This window comes from Sciurus vulgaris, assembly GCF_902686455.1.
Source record: "Sciurus vulgaris genome assembly, chromosome: 5".
In the NCBI taxonomy this organism is placed as follows: Eukaryota; Metazoa; Chordata; class Mammalia; order Rodentia; family Sciuridae; genus Sciurus; species Sciurus vulgaris.
This window is the reverse complement of record NC_136465.1, coordinates 180,951,115-180,965,766: the sequence shown is the minus strand read 5'-3', so window position 1 is coordinate 180,965,766 and position 14,652 is coordinate 180,951,115. Positions and strand designations below refer to the sequence as shown.

The 14,652-nt window shown below is 53.2% G+C and overlaps 1 protein-coding gene across 2 annotated transcripts in view; it reads right to left on the bottom strand.

The window, feature by feature from the left end:
• The window catches only part of MOV10L1 (Mov10 like RNA helicase 1), a 118,889-nt gene extending 104,467 nt beyond the window's left edge, over window positions 1–14,422 (bottom strand). For both annotated transcript variants that reach the window (XM_079142633.1, XM_079142634.1), the window contains exons 1-9: window positions 14,366–14,422; window positions 13,866–14,028; window positions 12,389–12,501; window positions 11,733–11,920; window positions 8,972–9,115; window positions 8,477–8,709; window positions 7,926–8,058; window positions 5,242–5,436; window positions 2,374–2,488 (exon numbers count right to left, since the gene is read on the bottom strand). In XM_079142633.1, the coding sequence (XP_078998759.1) occupies window positions 2,374–2,488; window positions 5,242–5,436; window positions 7,926–8,058; window positions 8,477–8,709; window positions 8,972–9,115; window positions 11,733–11,920; window positions 12,389–12,501; window positions 13,866–13,926 (1,182 nt within the window). In that variant the 5' untranslated portion in view covers window positions 13,927–14,028; window positions 14,366–14,422. The remainder of the gene's footprint in view (window positions 1–2,373; window positions 2,489–5,241; window positions 5,437–7,925; window positions 8,059–8,476; window positions 8,710–8,971; window positions 9,116–11,732; window positions 11,921–12,388; window positions 12,502–13,865; window positions 14,029–14,365) is intronic.
• Between the last annotated feature and the right edge of the window lie 230 nt (window positions 14,423–14,652).

Below are 14,652 nucleotides of genomic sequence, written 5' to 3'. Positions count from 1 at the left end.
GTCACTGAGAAGACAGATCCAGTGTGTAACCCTCTGCCGGCCAGGCACAGAGGAAAAGAGAAGTCTAAATCACCAAAGCACAAGCAACTGTACGCCAGCGCCAAGGAGTCAGACAAGTTAGATGAAGGGGACGCTTTCTTTCAAGGTGGAATAGCACCACAGCTCAAAGAAGAGACTGAAACGGTGAGAAGCTAGGACAAAGCCATTCCTGGTTCAGAGTCTGGGGGCCAGGAGCTCAGACACAAGGTGCCACTGGCGTGTTCCATCAGAACTCGGAGGACCCGAGGCCAGAATTCCTCCAAGTCCCTCTGAGGGCATCATGCTGGCACCCATGCAAGGACCCCTCAAGAAGTGAGGACTGTAGATCAACACCCCTCGCAACCGCAGGTGCATAATTCTAGGAAATCAAATCCGAAGTCCCAGGTGGGGCCATGGTGTATACGATGGGATCGGCAGCAATCCTGCCTGGGCCCTGGGAACACGCCATCACACCCAATGGCCCAGTGGAGCAGAGGCCCCGAGGGAACACTGAACATACAGGGCCACTTGCCTTGCCTCTCCAGCAGCCCAGCTGTCTCTCCTGTCTGGCAGGACCCAGGAAGGACTGCCTTCTGACTGGTGCCCTCCCTGCCCAGGACCTGAAAGAAACCTTCAACTTATTTGCTTTTTTGGGGGTGTGTTGAATTTGCACCATGGATCTGAAGAACCAGGGGCTGTCCCAGGCCAGGACGGGTTTTTGGCAGGACTCTGGTTGCACTACCTGTGCTGTAGTGAGGGTCAGGCAGCATAAACGGAAGTGGGTCAGAGGAGAGCTCCAAGGGCGCCTGCCAGTATGAAGGAGTCTCCTGAGTGTGGGACCCTGGGCACCGCAGACCACTGTCATGAGGCTGTCCACCAGGAAAAAGAGGGGTCCCCCTCATGGCACACTGCCAACACCCACATCTGGCTGCCCTTCGTCTCCTGCCCTGGCACTGGGACCCCAAGGAGTCCAGAGCGCTCGGAGTCAGATGCACACACCAACGACAGCACCATGGCCAGGCCGCCCAGGGCCCAGGCGAGCCTGACACCTGAGGATCATCGCGGCTCACCACGTCAACAGACCCAAGAAGCAAGCACGCCATCTTCTCAACAGAGGCAGGAAAAACACCTAAAATGCATGTGACATAAGCCTGACCACTTCACGGAGCAGGACAGTCAGTGCGATCATGACTTCCTGCAACCAGCACGCCTATCCTTCCAAGACAGCCAACAGCCCAGAAGGAGTGTCCCCTGCCCAGCACCCTCCGGGCAGCTGTTCACCTGTTCTGGCTCTGCAAGCTTGCCTGTTCTGGACATCTTGCACGAATGGAATCACGCAGACCATGACCCTGTGTGCCTGCGTCCTTCACTCAGCGCCACCAGGCACGGGCGGGAATACTGCCCAGCAAGAAAAAGCCTGGTTGCAGACACACAGCACAACGCCAGGTGAGCTTCCTATGCCACCATGACCCCATGGCCCAACAGCACACAGAAGGGGGTCAGAGGTGTCTCTGGCAAGTCATGTGTGGAGGCGGCTCCTCCCGGAGGCTCCAGGGAGCAGTTGCAGACTGGGCTTCTGCAGGCACCACGCTCCTTGGCCTTGGGCCCTCCTGCCTCTCGCTAAGGACCTTGGGATGACGTGAGTCACTCGGACAATCATGGTCATCTCCCAGGTCAAGGTGCTCAACCTCATTCCCTTGACAGAGGTCTCTTTACCAAATGAGGCCACAACCACACAGAATTCTGAGGAAGGAGACCAACCTGCAAGGGTGGGAGCTCAGGGTTGGCCAGCACGGCAAGGGCATATCTGGTTCACCTCGGCTGCGGGGCCACTGAGGCCAGCACTGTGCAAACCACCTGCCTTGTTGGTGCTGCAGGCACAGAGAAGTCTGGGCTCCAGAGGGCCCAGAGCCAGGCCTGCAGGAGAGCCTACCACAGCCTGTGCGCAGCTCTGCCTCTCCCTTCTGCCTGGCGCCCGCTGGCCTGCCAACAGCTCAAGGCCTTTCGTGCAGAACAAGCGTCCTGTGGCCCCTTGCCGGCATCCAGCTTGTCCCTGGGCCGTGCATTCCCCACCTTAGTCACCCACTTGCTTCTAAACAGCAGTGCCTCCCGGCTCAGGGCAAGGCTCCCCTGAGGCCACGTGAAGGCCGCTGGTCCCCCGACATCTCACACCCACTGACCAGCAGGGGCTCACACTTCCACATCCCTGGAGTGCGGGGATCTCATCATGAGTGGAAACCCTCCTGCTCCCAACAAAAAAGCTGGGCTTGGCAGGAGCCCCACTCCCTGCATCCCCAGCGGCCAGTCTCCAGGGACACACCATGGTGCATGCCCTGGTGCCCTCGGTTGTCCTACCTCTGCGAGCAGTGGCTGGAAGGTCAGGATGTCCACTTTGTGCTCCACACACCTTCTCAGCCGGTCTGGTATCGGGTACTGCGGAAGAAAGCTTGGGAGCTGCCGTCGCGAGTTCCTTAAGACACAAACCCACAGGGCAAAGCAGCTCTTGGTTATCTTGTGTATCTGGAGTGTCCCTATTCGAGATGCTTGGGACCAGAGTCCCTCAGGCTTCGGGGACTTTCACCGGTTGAGCACCCCTCCTCTGAACTTCTGGAGCGCCACATCGGCATGGAAGCTTTACGTCTGAGTTTGAATCTTCAAATGAAGGACGCTCAAGCGGATCGGACATCATCTCCTACTTCAGGAAGACCTGACCCAGGAGCCACTTCTGGGCTGGCTGGGGGCAAGCTTCTGCTCCAGGTCCCAGGTCCCGACGCCACAGCTCTGGTGGCACTGTCCCTCTGCAAGGGCAGGCAGAGCTGCTCCTCACGGGTGGGCCAGGCTGGTTTCCCAGGAGCCTGCTGGGACTGGGGAACTTGAAGGTAGCCATTTTTAGCCTTCTAATGAACTCGATTTTTAGTACATGGTTTTTTATTTTTATTTTTTGGATACAGGGGATTAAACCCAGGGTGCTTTACTACTTAGCCACACCCCCACCCTGTTTTTTTATTAACAGGGTCTCACTGAGTTGCTGAGGGCCTCACTAAGTTGCTGGGATTACAGGCGCGTGCCACTGCACCCAGCTACTGCCATGTTTTTAATAAGGACGTGAAAAGCAGAAACTATACCCACACGTCCCTGCAAAGAACATGCTAGGAGAGGGCTGCCCTGCCTAGCTCCTGCCTTGATGGTTTTTGTATTCTGGTTGTGATTTGCCTGGGGAAACCTAGCTTCACCCCTAAGCCTCTGCCTCCCCCGAGAATGGGGTGCATTCTGAGTCACTCAAATTCTGCCTCCAGCAGTACAAAGAATAAAGGGGGAGAGCTAGTGCAGAGGCCACACCTGGAATTCCAGCATGCACGCTGGGAGGCTGGATAGGAGGACCACAAGTTCAAGGCCAGCGTGGGCAACTGGGCAAGACCTTCCCTCAAAATAAAATTCAAAAAGGATTGGGGTATGGCTCAGTGGTAGAGCACTCGCCTGGTGTGCACAAGACCTTGAGTTCGAAGGAGAAGAGGAGACTGGAAGTTAGGAGACCGTCCACCTAGGTCAAACGCCAGGCACTGCTCCCCCATCCCCACCCAACGCTGCTCTGCCTATGTGAGGACAGGAGGGGGAGCACTCAGCTCCTGCTCAGGCTCCTTGTCCAGCTCTGGCTGGACAGCTCAGATCACAGACAGCATGGCAGGCCACTGCCCCTACCCACAAACAGGACGTTCTCTTGAAGAGCGGGAGGAGCACTACATCAGAGCAGTGTGAAGCTGGAAAGCGGGGACGCTCGAGACCTAGCGCCAGGCGCTGATTCCTTACCCAACGGGATGGAGGAGACCCGAAGATGAGGATGCAGTGGGCTGCTGGCCAGTCTGACCTCAGCACACAGGATCCTGGGACTTGGCAGTGGAGGTGCTAGTAGAGAGGTCTAACAGGCAGTGAGACTGAGCTCCAGTGCCTGGCATGGCCCGGGCAGGCATGCTGGAGCCACCGGGGCCGGCACACTGGTCCTCAAGCTGGCTACCAGGACACCAGCGTCCATGCTCTAGAAACACTTGTAGGGCCATGCTAACACACCAAGGACACACGTACCCAGGGACTGAGACTCAGGTGGTGGCTGGTATGTGCGGCACACTTAGTGGAGCCAACTGTGACTGCGCAGTGAGTCCGGCACCCTTGGGTGACAGCCGTCACCAGCTGCCATCATCCAGGACTCTCCCTGCCGCAGCCCATGGAGACGTCTGCTTCTTTTCTGGGTCCCACCCTAGGACATGCCCTCGGGACAAGCAGCACCATAGTGCTTGCTGCCTGCCCTGTGCCAGAAGGCTGCATGTTGACAGGCACTACCTCATTTATTCCTCACACCACATGAGGCAGGGACGACCACTGATGAGTGAGACCAAGGCTCAGAGACAGATAAAAGTGTGTCCAAGTCACACAGCTTTTGGTAGTAGTACAGTGTGATTCAAACAATGTTCTGAACTTAAACAGCCACACAACACCCTTCTCTGCCAACACACTTCCCTTAGGTCTGCACTGACAGAAGCCCACCATCCCTTATCTCCAACTGTTACTGGGATAACAAGTGATCTGGAATCGGCAATCTTCCAGCATTAGAAAAGCACCGCATCTCACCCCCATGGGTTCTGCAACTCATGCATCTAAGCCAAGCCCACAGTGGTGGTGGGACAGATTAATGCCCCGTTATGCAGGGACTGTCACTAGCAAGGTGCTGAGAACATGCTGCTTTCCTTCATTTCGTTCTGAAATGGTGCCACCCCTTCACACAGGCTTTGAGCAACCCAGCATCCTGCTGCCCAGTGTGAGCTATGTGGGTCATGCGAGCTACTGCAGAGGCACACCGGCTAGCACCCCACCAATCCAGTGCTGAAGGTGCCGCTGGGCACATGTCCAGACACTGGATGCCAGAGTCTGTTCTGCCCTCTGGAGAGGAGAGGGCTGCAGGAGCAGAAGGCAAATTTCGTCTGTTCCAGAAGTCACCTGGGACCTTCCAGGGTGGAGCAGGGCACTGAGACACACGGGTGGTTTGCCCTGTCCTCACCCTGTCATGGTGACTCTAGTAGCAAAGACAAAATTTGACCTTAAACATTCTGTGAAAATGCACCCTGCCCCAAACAGGAAGACACAGACGGCAAACTCCAGCCTGCCAGCACACACGCTTGTCCACACCACAGCTGGCCTGACGCAACAGAAGCCACAGGGTCCGGGGCCCACCTCTTCTGTGTGGTCACCACGACAGTTGTCTTTGTGGAGGCCAAGGCCTGGGGGCTTTTAGGCTTCTTCCAGGAGAAGGGCTCACGGACGGCAATGAGCGCCTCCTCGCCACTGACCACGGTCACCTCCAGGTGCCGCCCGATGAGGAAGCTGGAGAAGCACAGCAGGAGCAGCTCCCTGCAGCGTCCCGAGTGCCTGCAGAAGCAAGACGAGACGCTCAGTCAGCAGCCAGACGGGCAAGGGACACTCGGCACGCTTCCCTCTGTGCACACAGGGAGTTACAGGACTGCAAACCAGAGTCAGGCTGAGGTTTTAAGAACTTACATAAAAGTTTACTTTATAAGACAAGCAACGCATTTTCCCAAGAGAGAACTGAGGGTTTAAAACTGCCCTTTCTGAGGCTAAGAGACATAGAGGATAGATTCAAAAGTACCAATATCGGTTTGATAGAAATTCCAGAAAAAGAGAATAAAGAGAATGGAGCAGAGGACATAATTAAGGAAATGATTGAAGAAAACTTTCCAGAGCTACAGGATTCTAATCTTGTGACTGATGAAAACAGACTTACTCCTAGACACATCTTGGTGAAGTTTCTAAATTCCAGTGATAAAGAGAAAATCATAAAGGTTTCTAGAGAGAGAAAAGAAATTACCCACAGAGGAACAAGAGTCAGCTTGACAGACTTATCACTGGGCACTCTGGATGCTAGAAGTCAATGGAGCAACATCATAAAAGTTCTTTAGGGGGCAGGACTATGGCTCAGTGGTACAGCGCTTGCATGGCATGTGTGAGGTATTGGGTTCGATCCTTAGCACCACATAAAAATAAATAAAGGTATTGTGTTCATCTACAGTAAAAAAATATTCTTAAAAAATTCTTTAGGAGGAAGGCTTTCAACCTAGAATCCTATATCCAGTCAAATTAGCATTTGATTTTCAGGGTAAAACAAAGATATTTTTTGATACCAAAGAATTCAGAAAGTTTATTTCTCATGTATCCTCTGAGAGAATTACTGGAGAATATACTTTGACAATATAGGTGGCTGCAACCCAAGCTTTCCGCCCACCAATATATATCTAGAACATCAACAAATACAACACCATATCTCTATCCAGATGGGTGGGTAGCTAACTGCTTATTTGGGAGTGCTATTTCCCAGATGTTGGGAAGGTTTAAGGATATATTTTAAAATCTCAACGGTAGTCATCCTACCTTGTGTAGGGTGAACTTTCTACATGACTGTAACAGAGGGGAAGAGTGATGGCAATACACAGGGAAAGATGGCAAGGTAAATTAGAATAGGAAAGACGCAAGTGCCGAACATACGGAGACAAGGGTACTTCATAATTTGTCAGTTAATCTATACTGAATATGTTTCAAAAAATTGTCCTTCCTGTAGTTCTCTAACTTAACCAGCACAACATTTTCACTATTCCCAAGATCATGCACTTATGCAAACACCCAGGTACAGGAGCACATGCTGGAGACAATCCAGGGCTCCTCCAGCTAGGCAAGCAGCTCTGCCACTGAGCTACAACCTCAGCCCCTTTCTTAACATATTTTTAAAAAACTTTATTTATTTATTTTTATGTGGTGCTAAGAATCAAACTCAGGACCTCACACATACTAGGCAAGTGCTCTACCACTGAGCTACAACCTCAGCCCCTTTCTTAACATCTTGAGAAGGCTCTTGCTGAGTTGCCAGGCTGGCCTGGAACTCGCCATTCTCCTACCTCGGCCTGAGTGCTGGGCTTACATGCATGCGCCACACCCAGCTCCAGGGGCCAGGTCAAGGGAGAACAGTGTCCCGTGACCAGCTACAGCACTGCTTTCCACCTGTTCCTTTCTCCTTTCCAGCAGTGGCCAGCCCAGACACACTGTGCAGGTGCACTCTGCTCTAACCTATTCATACACTATCACAGCTAAGAGGAATGCACCACAAGTGGTGGACTGAAGGATTGTTGTTTGCATAACTGTCACCCACAACTGGACACTGATGGCCCGGATACAAGACAGTGACTGAATCAGATTTACATCTTGAAAAAGATTCAGAATAAACAAATTCAGATGACTGATGAGATCTAAGGAGGATGGGATTCAAATGCCAGTTAGGAGGTGGACACACACTGGCCAGCAGCCTCAACAGGGAACTGGAGGAGGCACAGGAGGAGAAGGAACCAGGGACAGGTTGAGGGGGCCAGCTGGTTGTAACCAACCAGGGGAAGGAGGGGTGAGGGTCTGAGAGGAGGTAGCTCCATCTCTACCCTTCCCTCCTCCAGCCTCAGCTCCCAACACTGTTTTGGTCAGATGTTTAGTGGGGCTGGGAGGCACAGAGATGGACAGAGGCCTGGAGAAGAGGACAGTGCAGGAGTCCTGAGAAGGCTGCAATCGGGAGGCCCAAGACTTGTGGAGGAGATTGTACCCAATGGTCATGAAGGTTCTGCTCTATTTGCAAAGACCCAGCTGGGTCATCTGCTGAGGATGAGGAAGGAGGCTGAGGCTGGGCACCCCTTGCCTCGGCTGACCAATTTCTGGACCAATGCTTCTCCTTGCGATCTGGTCACATTAGAGATCGAACAGCCATGGATGCTGTTATGACCCCCAACTGAGAAGCACTGGTGAGTCCTGCAGGGATCACATGCAAGGGCCCAGTGTGAGTTCTCTCCAGCACCCCAGTGGCCTACTTGGCTTCGCATGTGATAGCAATGAAGGTTTTTCCCCCTGGGGGGATGAGCCCTCCAGGCTTGGGCTCCATGGGCTGCTGCTTTGACGGACCGTTTTCTTTTTCTCTACCTTCTTCTTCACAGGTACAGCCACCTAGAGGATGAAATTTACATCCAAAGTTAGGCCAAAAGGTCAATCATTTCTCACACAGAGGGAAACGCATGGCCAGACAGAAACACTCAGATGCACACAAAGCAAACCTCAGGACGTGCTGAGGAGGCAGACAGCAGCCAGGAGGAAGGCGTGTGATCATGGAGCCTCCAGACAGGAGAACTCCAGCCTGGCAACCCACCGGCCCGACAGCACAGCCTCTGCCTGAAGCTGAGCTGATATCGGCCAGGCTGTTTCTGTCCTTTCCCCAGCCCTGAAACACTGATCAAAAGCAGAGGGTTCAGACTCAAGCCTTCGGCACAAACCACTGCCAAGTTCCAAGGCTGGGACCCCAGCCACCTTCCATCCCAGCCATAATGGCTGCCAGGACAGGCTTCTCTCTGGCAGCTGGGCAGCCTACCTGGAGAGACCTCCATGTTTTTCACTAAACTGCTCTCCAGTGTTTCAGCACTTTTTTTTTGGTAGCTGTTTAATGAATCAACATTATCATCTGAAAAATGCTTCTCCTTCTCTGGAACAGACTCCTCTGGGCAGGCTTGGCCTTTGTCCAGCGTCTGAAACCTGAACTGCTGAGCTCTGTCCCAGCCGGCCAGTTTGCAGCTGACTAGGTCTTGAGGAATGTCTCCTTTATTTCTGAAGAAAGAAAGAAAAAAGAAAAAAAGCCAGTGGAGATCCAGAGCTGAGGCACAATCACCGTGAAACAGAAATGGCAACTGCAAATACCTTTATGGGTTTAAGTTAAAAGGACATTTTTGGAGTCAAAAGTTTGGAAAAAGATTCTCAGAGGGAAACAACAAACGGGCCAAGTCCGGCTGGTTCTCCAGGTGTGGGTAAATCTTTAGGCCTACGTGTGAAACCACGGCTGTCACTTCATCAAAACCCCAGGGGTACTTACTCTATGCAGATGGTCATAGTTTTGCTTCCTCCTTCCTTCAGGGTTCCAAAGTCTGTCATCCTGGTGACTTCAATGTTGCCTTTGTTTTTCAACAGCAGGGCTCCCCAGGACTCCTCCGGGGCCTCGCCAACAGCAGCAGGGTCTCTGATGTAAGGGCCAAGGACATCAGTGTTGGGACATCAGGAGGCCTCCCACCTTCTGCCCCTGCTCCAGCTCCAGGGTGGACTGCTGGATGGCCCTAGATGCGCCCACCTATGGGCAGGAATTCCACAGGACCTGGAATTTCTAGGAGTGGCAGGTCATCTTACAGAAGAAATCAAAGTTCAGTAAAAAGGGCAGCACAGATGTCATCTGGTCACTCCTCTTTCTCTGCACCCCAAGGCTGCCGGGCAGGGAGGGAGGGAGGCCAAGGCCTGGCATGTCAGGGACACTCTTGGCTTTGAAGCACAATCATAGGCTGCGTGACAGTATCATTACGAGGGACTGTGTGTGCAACAGTGGTCCCATAACATTAAAAGGGAGCAGAAAGCCTCCTCACGCTTGCGGTAGCAATTTCACCTGTGTTGACCATGTGCCTGGCTACGTGTGGCAACAGGCGGGAGGTGCCCTTGGGGCTTCTGAGTGTGCACTCCACACACCTGTGTAAGCAACACCAACTGTGGCAAGTCTGGCTCTTTAGAAGATGGGAAGTTTTACTTTTCCTCAAAACAGAGTGTCTGCTTCCCTTTGCCACCCACTCTAGCCAGAAAGTCAGCCCTGTCTTGAGCTCTGCCCTAGCCTGCAGCTCATAAGAAAACTGGTTTCCAGTATGAACCTCTCCATTCTAGCCCTGCCCACAAACTGAGTGGTCCCTTCCTGGGTCAGTACTATCCCTTCCTTTCTCTTCTCTCCCTGTGCAAAGGCATAGTGTGCACTGTCCACATCTGCCATGGACCGGATCAGAGGAAGTAAGAAGGAAGGAGTCCGGAAGCCTCCAGGTTTCTGTCTCAACCCTCCCATAGGACAAGCCATTTTAAGAAGGGTCCTGGGACTGAGAGTTGAGCAGAAGTTGCCTTGCACATCTGTGCTATCAATTAGATACAGGGAGACACCAGGAGTCTGCAGTGACAGGGAGCAGCCCAAGTTGGAAGCAAAGTCCAGCAGCTGCATACAGGGGCCTGACCCAAGCAGGAAGGGCCCAGAACACATGCTGACTCCACTGCCCAGAAGCACCACTTCATGGACAGGAAGCCTGAGTAAGGATGAGAGGACAGACATGCTGGGGGGCAGAAAAACATCTTCACCCGCTCATGGCCTGAAGAGCAGGGAGGAGTGGTGTGGGCATGTGCATCAAGTGGTCATGCCACCTGTGGACCTGCATTGAGAACTGCTGGCCATGCTTCCCAAGCCCACAGAGGGGGCTTTACAGCATGGCAGAACACAGAGGAAACCTGCAGCCCACCAAGACCTAGGGCTGGGGTTCCGTCAGTGAACCAGTCAGCCTTGCTTGGCAGATGGGGCCACATGTCTTGCTTCCCTGCCCCAGAAGGAAAGCAGGGTCTCCTGGGAAAGGCATTGGGCTCCAATGTGGCCACAGTCAAGTGAAGGTCTCCAGCAGAGTGAGTGCAGAGCACCACCATCAACCCCTGCACCTTCCTCATACACCTGTGGCCATTGGGAAGCACAGGGCTGGCCTGCCCAACCCAGAGACCAAGCTGGGTGCCCAATGTGGGGCAGGACAGCAAACACGACACTCCCCACACAGAGACTACCCTCTACTGAGGAAACAGGATGGTGAGCAGAATAACGAAGGTGTGAGGAGCCTGCTGGAGTCAAGCACCCAGGGCAAAAGCAGGCAGGGCTGGGCTGCCACATGCGGGCTGAGGGAGGGCTGTGCCAGGCTGTGTATGTACACACAGGAAAGACACCACATATAAGAATGCCTGGTCACCCCAAGAACGTAGTGTGTCAGATGTGTTCTTTAAGATGCCAAAACACGAAAGAACAGAGATACATGATTCTACCCCAAAACGGCAATCACTGCTACGATTTGAATATGCTGTCTCCTCTGAAACTCAGGCTGGAAGCTAATCCCCATTAGAGAGCCGAAGAGTGGGCCCAGGGGGCACCTTGGAGAGGTGATTAGGGCTCTGCCCTCAGAAAAGGGTTAATCCACTCATCTCCAGGGGTCAGTTATAAAGGCCTGCATGGCCAGGGCTCTCTTTACAGTCCCTCTTGCCACACCATGCCCCATGTGGCCCAGGGGCTCTGCCCGCAAAAAGGTCATCACCAGATGCAGCCCCTGAACTTGGACCACAGCCCTGGGCCAAAACAAACCTCCTTCTTTTATAACTTTCCCAGTCTGTGGAACTGTGTCATTAGCAACAGAAAAGGGACCGAGACACTCATCACCCTGGGAGGAAGGACTGAGAGGCTTAAGAGGGACTCTGGAATTCCACCTGCACTCTGCCATGCAGCTGAGCCCTCTGCATACAGATCCTCCTAGGGCCAACACAGGCCTTGGAAGAATGTTCTCTGCCTTACCAAAGGCCAATGATGTGTGCTCAGAAGGGGACATGTTCTGAGAAATGTGTCCTGAGGCAAGTCTGTCCTTGTGTGAGCACCAGGGTGCACTCAGACAAACTGAGATGGCTGTATGTCACTGAACAGTGGATCTTACGAGACCAGCACTGCATGGAGACACTGTGGCACAGCATGTGACAGACTCGTCAGGACACGAGTCTGGCCCATTCCCTCCCAAAGGGGAAGCATTGCTGCTTACCTCCTCCTCACAGGGGTCATACAGAGTGCTCTCCACACATAGCATGACTGGCTGCTCTCCACGACCACGGCGTTGACCACGTCGTGCCTCCGTGGTGTGTACCCCTCAGGCAACTTCAGGGAGTCCAGGCTGAAGAAGATGCTGTCCTCCAGCACCCCGTTCCTCCCGCATAGGCTGGAGACGCAGACCTGCGAGTGCAGTGCTGGCTCGAACACACACAGCGAGGGGCACAGCTGTCGGCGCAGGGCAGACCCGGGAGCCTGACCCAGGGGGACATTCAGGGTCCCGGGCGCCACCCGGGCTGCGGTGGTGGCCGACATCCCTGCCCCACTTCTTAGTCGTGGCCAGCTTGTGCCTTGGTCTCGCCCTGGTGCAAACTCAATTCCTCCTCATTCCCGCCTCACTCCCCAAATCACGCCCACTTAGGAGGAAGCATGAGCCCCACTTCCCATCCACTCACCCCACGATTCCCTACCAGGCACAAGCTTTGTCCCCAGAGCCTGTGGATAAGCCCACACCCATAGCCACTCGGGTCATCTCTACCTCCTCGAGCAGCTTATGGGTCCCCAGCACCTCAGGGAGAAGCTGGGCCGCAGACAAGAGCCTGGCCGTGGCAGCACCCATGGCAAACAGGGAGGAGCCACTGGTCCACGTACCTGGTCCATGCGCTTGTACCTCAGTGGCTTCACAGATATGGCCTCGCTGCTCCACGTGCCCGGCCGGATCCAGTACTCGGCCTCCACCCAGTCTCCTTTGCACGGCTGGAAACCTGAAATGGCCAGTTCAGGCCATCAACACCACAACTCTTAATATATTTGGAGTTTTCCATTTTTAGAAAAAAAAATTGAAAACAGTTTCTGAATAATACTTTAAAGGCTCCTTAATGTGTAAAAAATGGCCTCAGGGGCTGGGGTTGTGGCTCAGTTGTGGAGCGCTTGCCTAGCACATGTGAGGTACTATGTTCAATTCTCAGCACTGCATATAAATAAATAAAAGAAAGGTCCACTGACAACTAAAAAAGTAAAAAACAATAATGGTTTCATTTTAATTCATCTGAACACACCTATGCTTCTCGCACACGTACTAGCATGGACAAAGTCAGCAGGTCACCCTCAGCGGCAGCTACAGCTCAGGGACGGCCCATAAAAGTCATGGCCTCTGAGTGAGGACCAAGCTACCTTCAGGGCACCAGGCGGACAGTGCCCCTCCCATCCTCACCCCTGCCACCTGCCAGTCTCTGCTGGTGCTTCCTCAAGCATGGAGAACAGGGCTAGACAGTCCACACGGAGCAAGCCAGGAGGCCAAGAGTGGACAGATGAACAGGCTTCAGGGACTGTCCAGCTCAGCAGGTTAAAGGGCTCCAACCTTGGGGTGGTGAACTGGACAGCAGGGATTGGGGGCAAGCAGGTGATGGGCACAGGCTTTGGAGCAATGATCTGAGGACCTTGGGAATATCACAGATGAGAACAGGGCCCTGAAGCAACCACGCTGGTTACCAAAGAGATGTCTGAGACAGGCAGACCCCACTGGGCTGGGTCCAACACTTGGCTCCTGGGCTGAGGGCCTCAGGCCTCCACTCACAGTTTGGGCTGCATCCTCTGGGCCAGTGGTTAGTACCAGGGCCACTATGCCCACCCCACCATGGACATCTCTGAACATGACCTCTGTCAGCCTCCAGAGGAGTTGACTTTGCTTCACTTGAGTGTTTTTGGTATCCGGGAAACTCTTTGCCTGGGTTTGTCTTTACTCCTCAGAGTAAGCCTTCTCTTGTGTACCTCTCACCAATGTCTTCAGCAGGAAACATTCCCCATGCTCTCCACTGAGACCTCTCCCCACAAGGCAACCTGGGCAGTGGGCCACTGTTGGTGTGGCTGAGGGGACTACACAATCACAGGCAAGATTTCCCAGGACTCAGTTTCACAGAGAGAACATATTTCAAAATCCCAGAGAGCTGCCTGCTGACTTCATTTTGGGGGGCCAGGGTTAGCACTGAGACCCCCACATAGTACCAGCACTGGCAGAGGCATGGCTGAACCTGACCCTTGCAAGGATGCACGTTGCCATCTCAAACCCAAGCCACATAAAAGATGCAAAGCACAACCTAAAATATAAAGCAGAAGCGCATCTGGCTACCTTCACACACGCTCTCCAGAGAGAAGTACGTGGTCTGGCTGATGTAGCCAGTGCCTTCCATCAGAGAAGTCACACAGCCAATCAGGACACGGGGACTGGAGTCGGACAGCCCTCTGCCACAGTTTTTGCTGTCATCCTCCCATTTGTCAGAGACGGCTTCTACCTGCAAGACAGACAAATCACAAACCCCCTAAAGCATTATAAAAGAAGGATAACGCAAGCAAACCACAGGCCGGCATCCCTGTCTCAGTCCATCTGGACTGGGAAGTTCAAGGTCAAAGCAGGCAGTTTCAGTATCTGGTGAGGACCTGCTTCCTAATTCACATCTGGCACCTGCATACCATGTCCTCACAGGGAAGAAGGGATGAGGGTGCTCCCTGCAGTTTCCAAGGGCACGGATTCCATTGGTGAGGATCCTGCCTTCATGACCCCATCACCTCTCTAAGGCCCCCCATGCTAACACCATTTATCATCTTAGGAGGTCTACAGCAATACCTTACGAATAGAGATGAAAACCTTCACCAAGTTAGCAAAAGGAGTGCAGCAGCATCCTGAAAAGATCATACCACAGTGACCAAATGGGCGCATCCCCAAATGCAAGAGTGGCCCAACATCAAATCCAGTCAGTAGAACACACCACACTGACAAGAAGAGTCACACAACATGTCAATTGATGCAGAAAAAGCATCAGACAGAACTAAACATTCCTTTGCAACAAAAACACTCAATAAATCAGAAGTAAAAGGAAACTTCCTCAATGTGTTAAAGGTCATAAATAAAAAGTCCA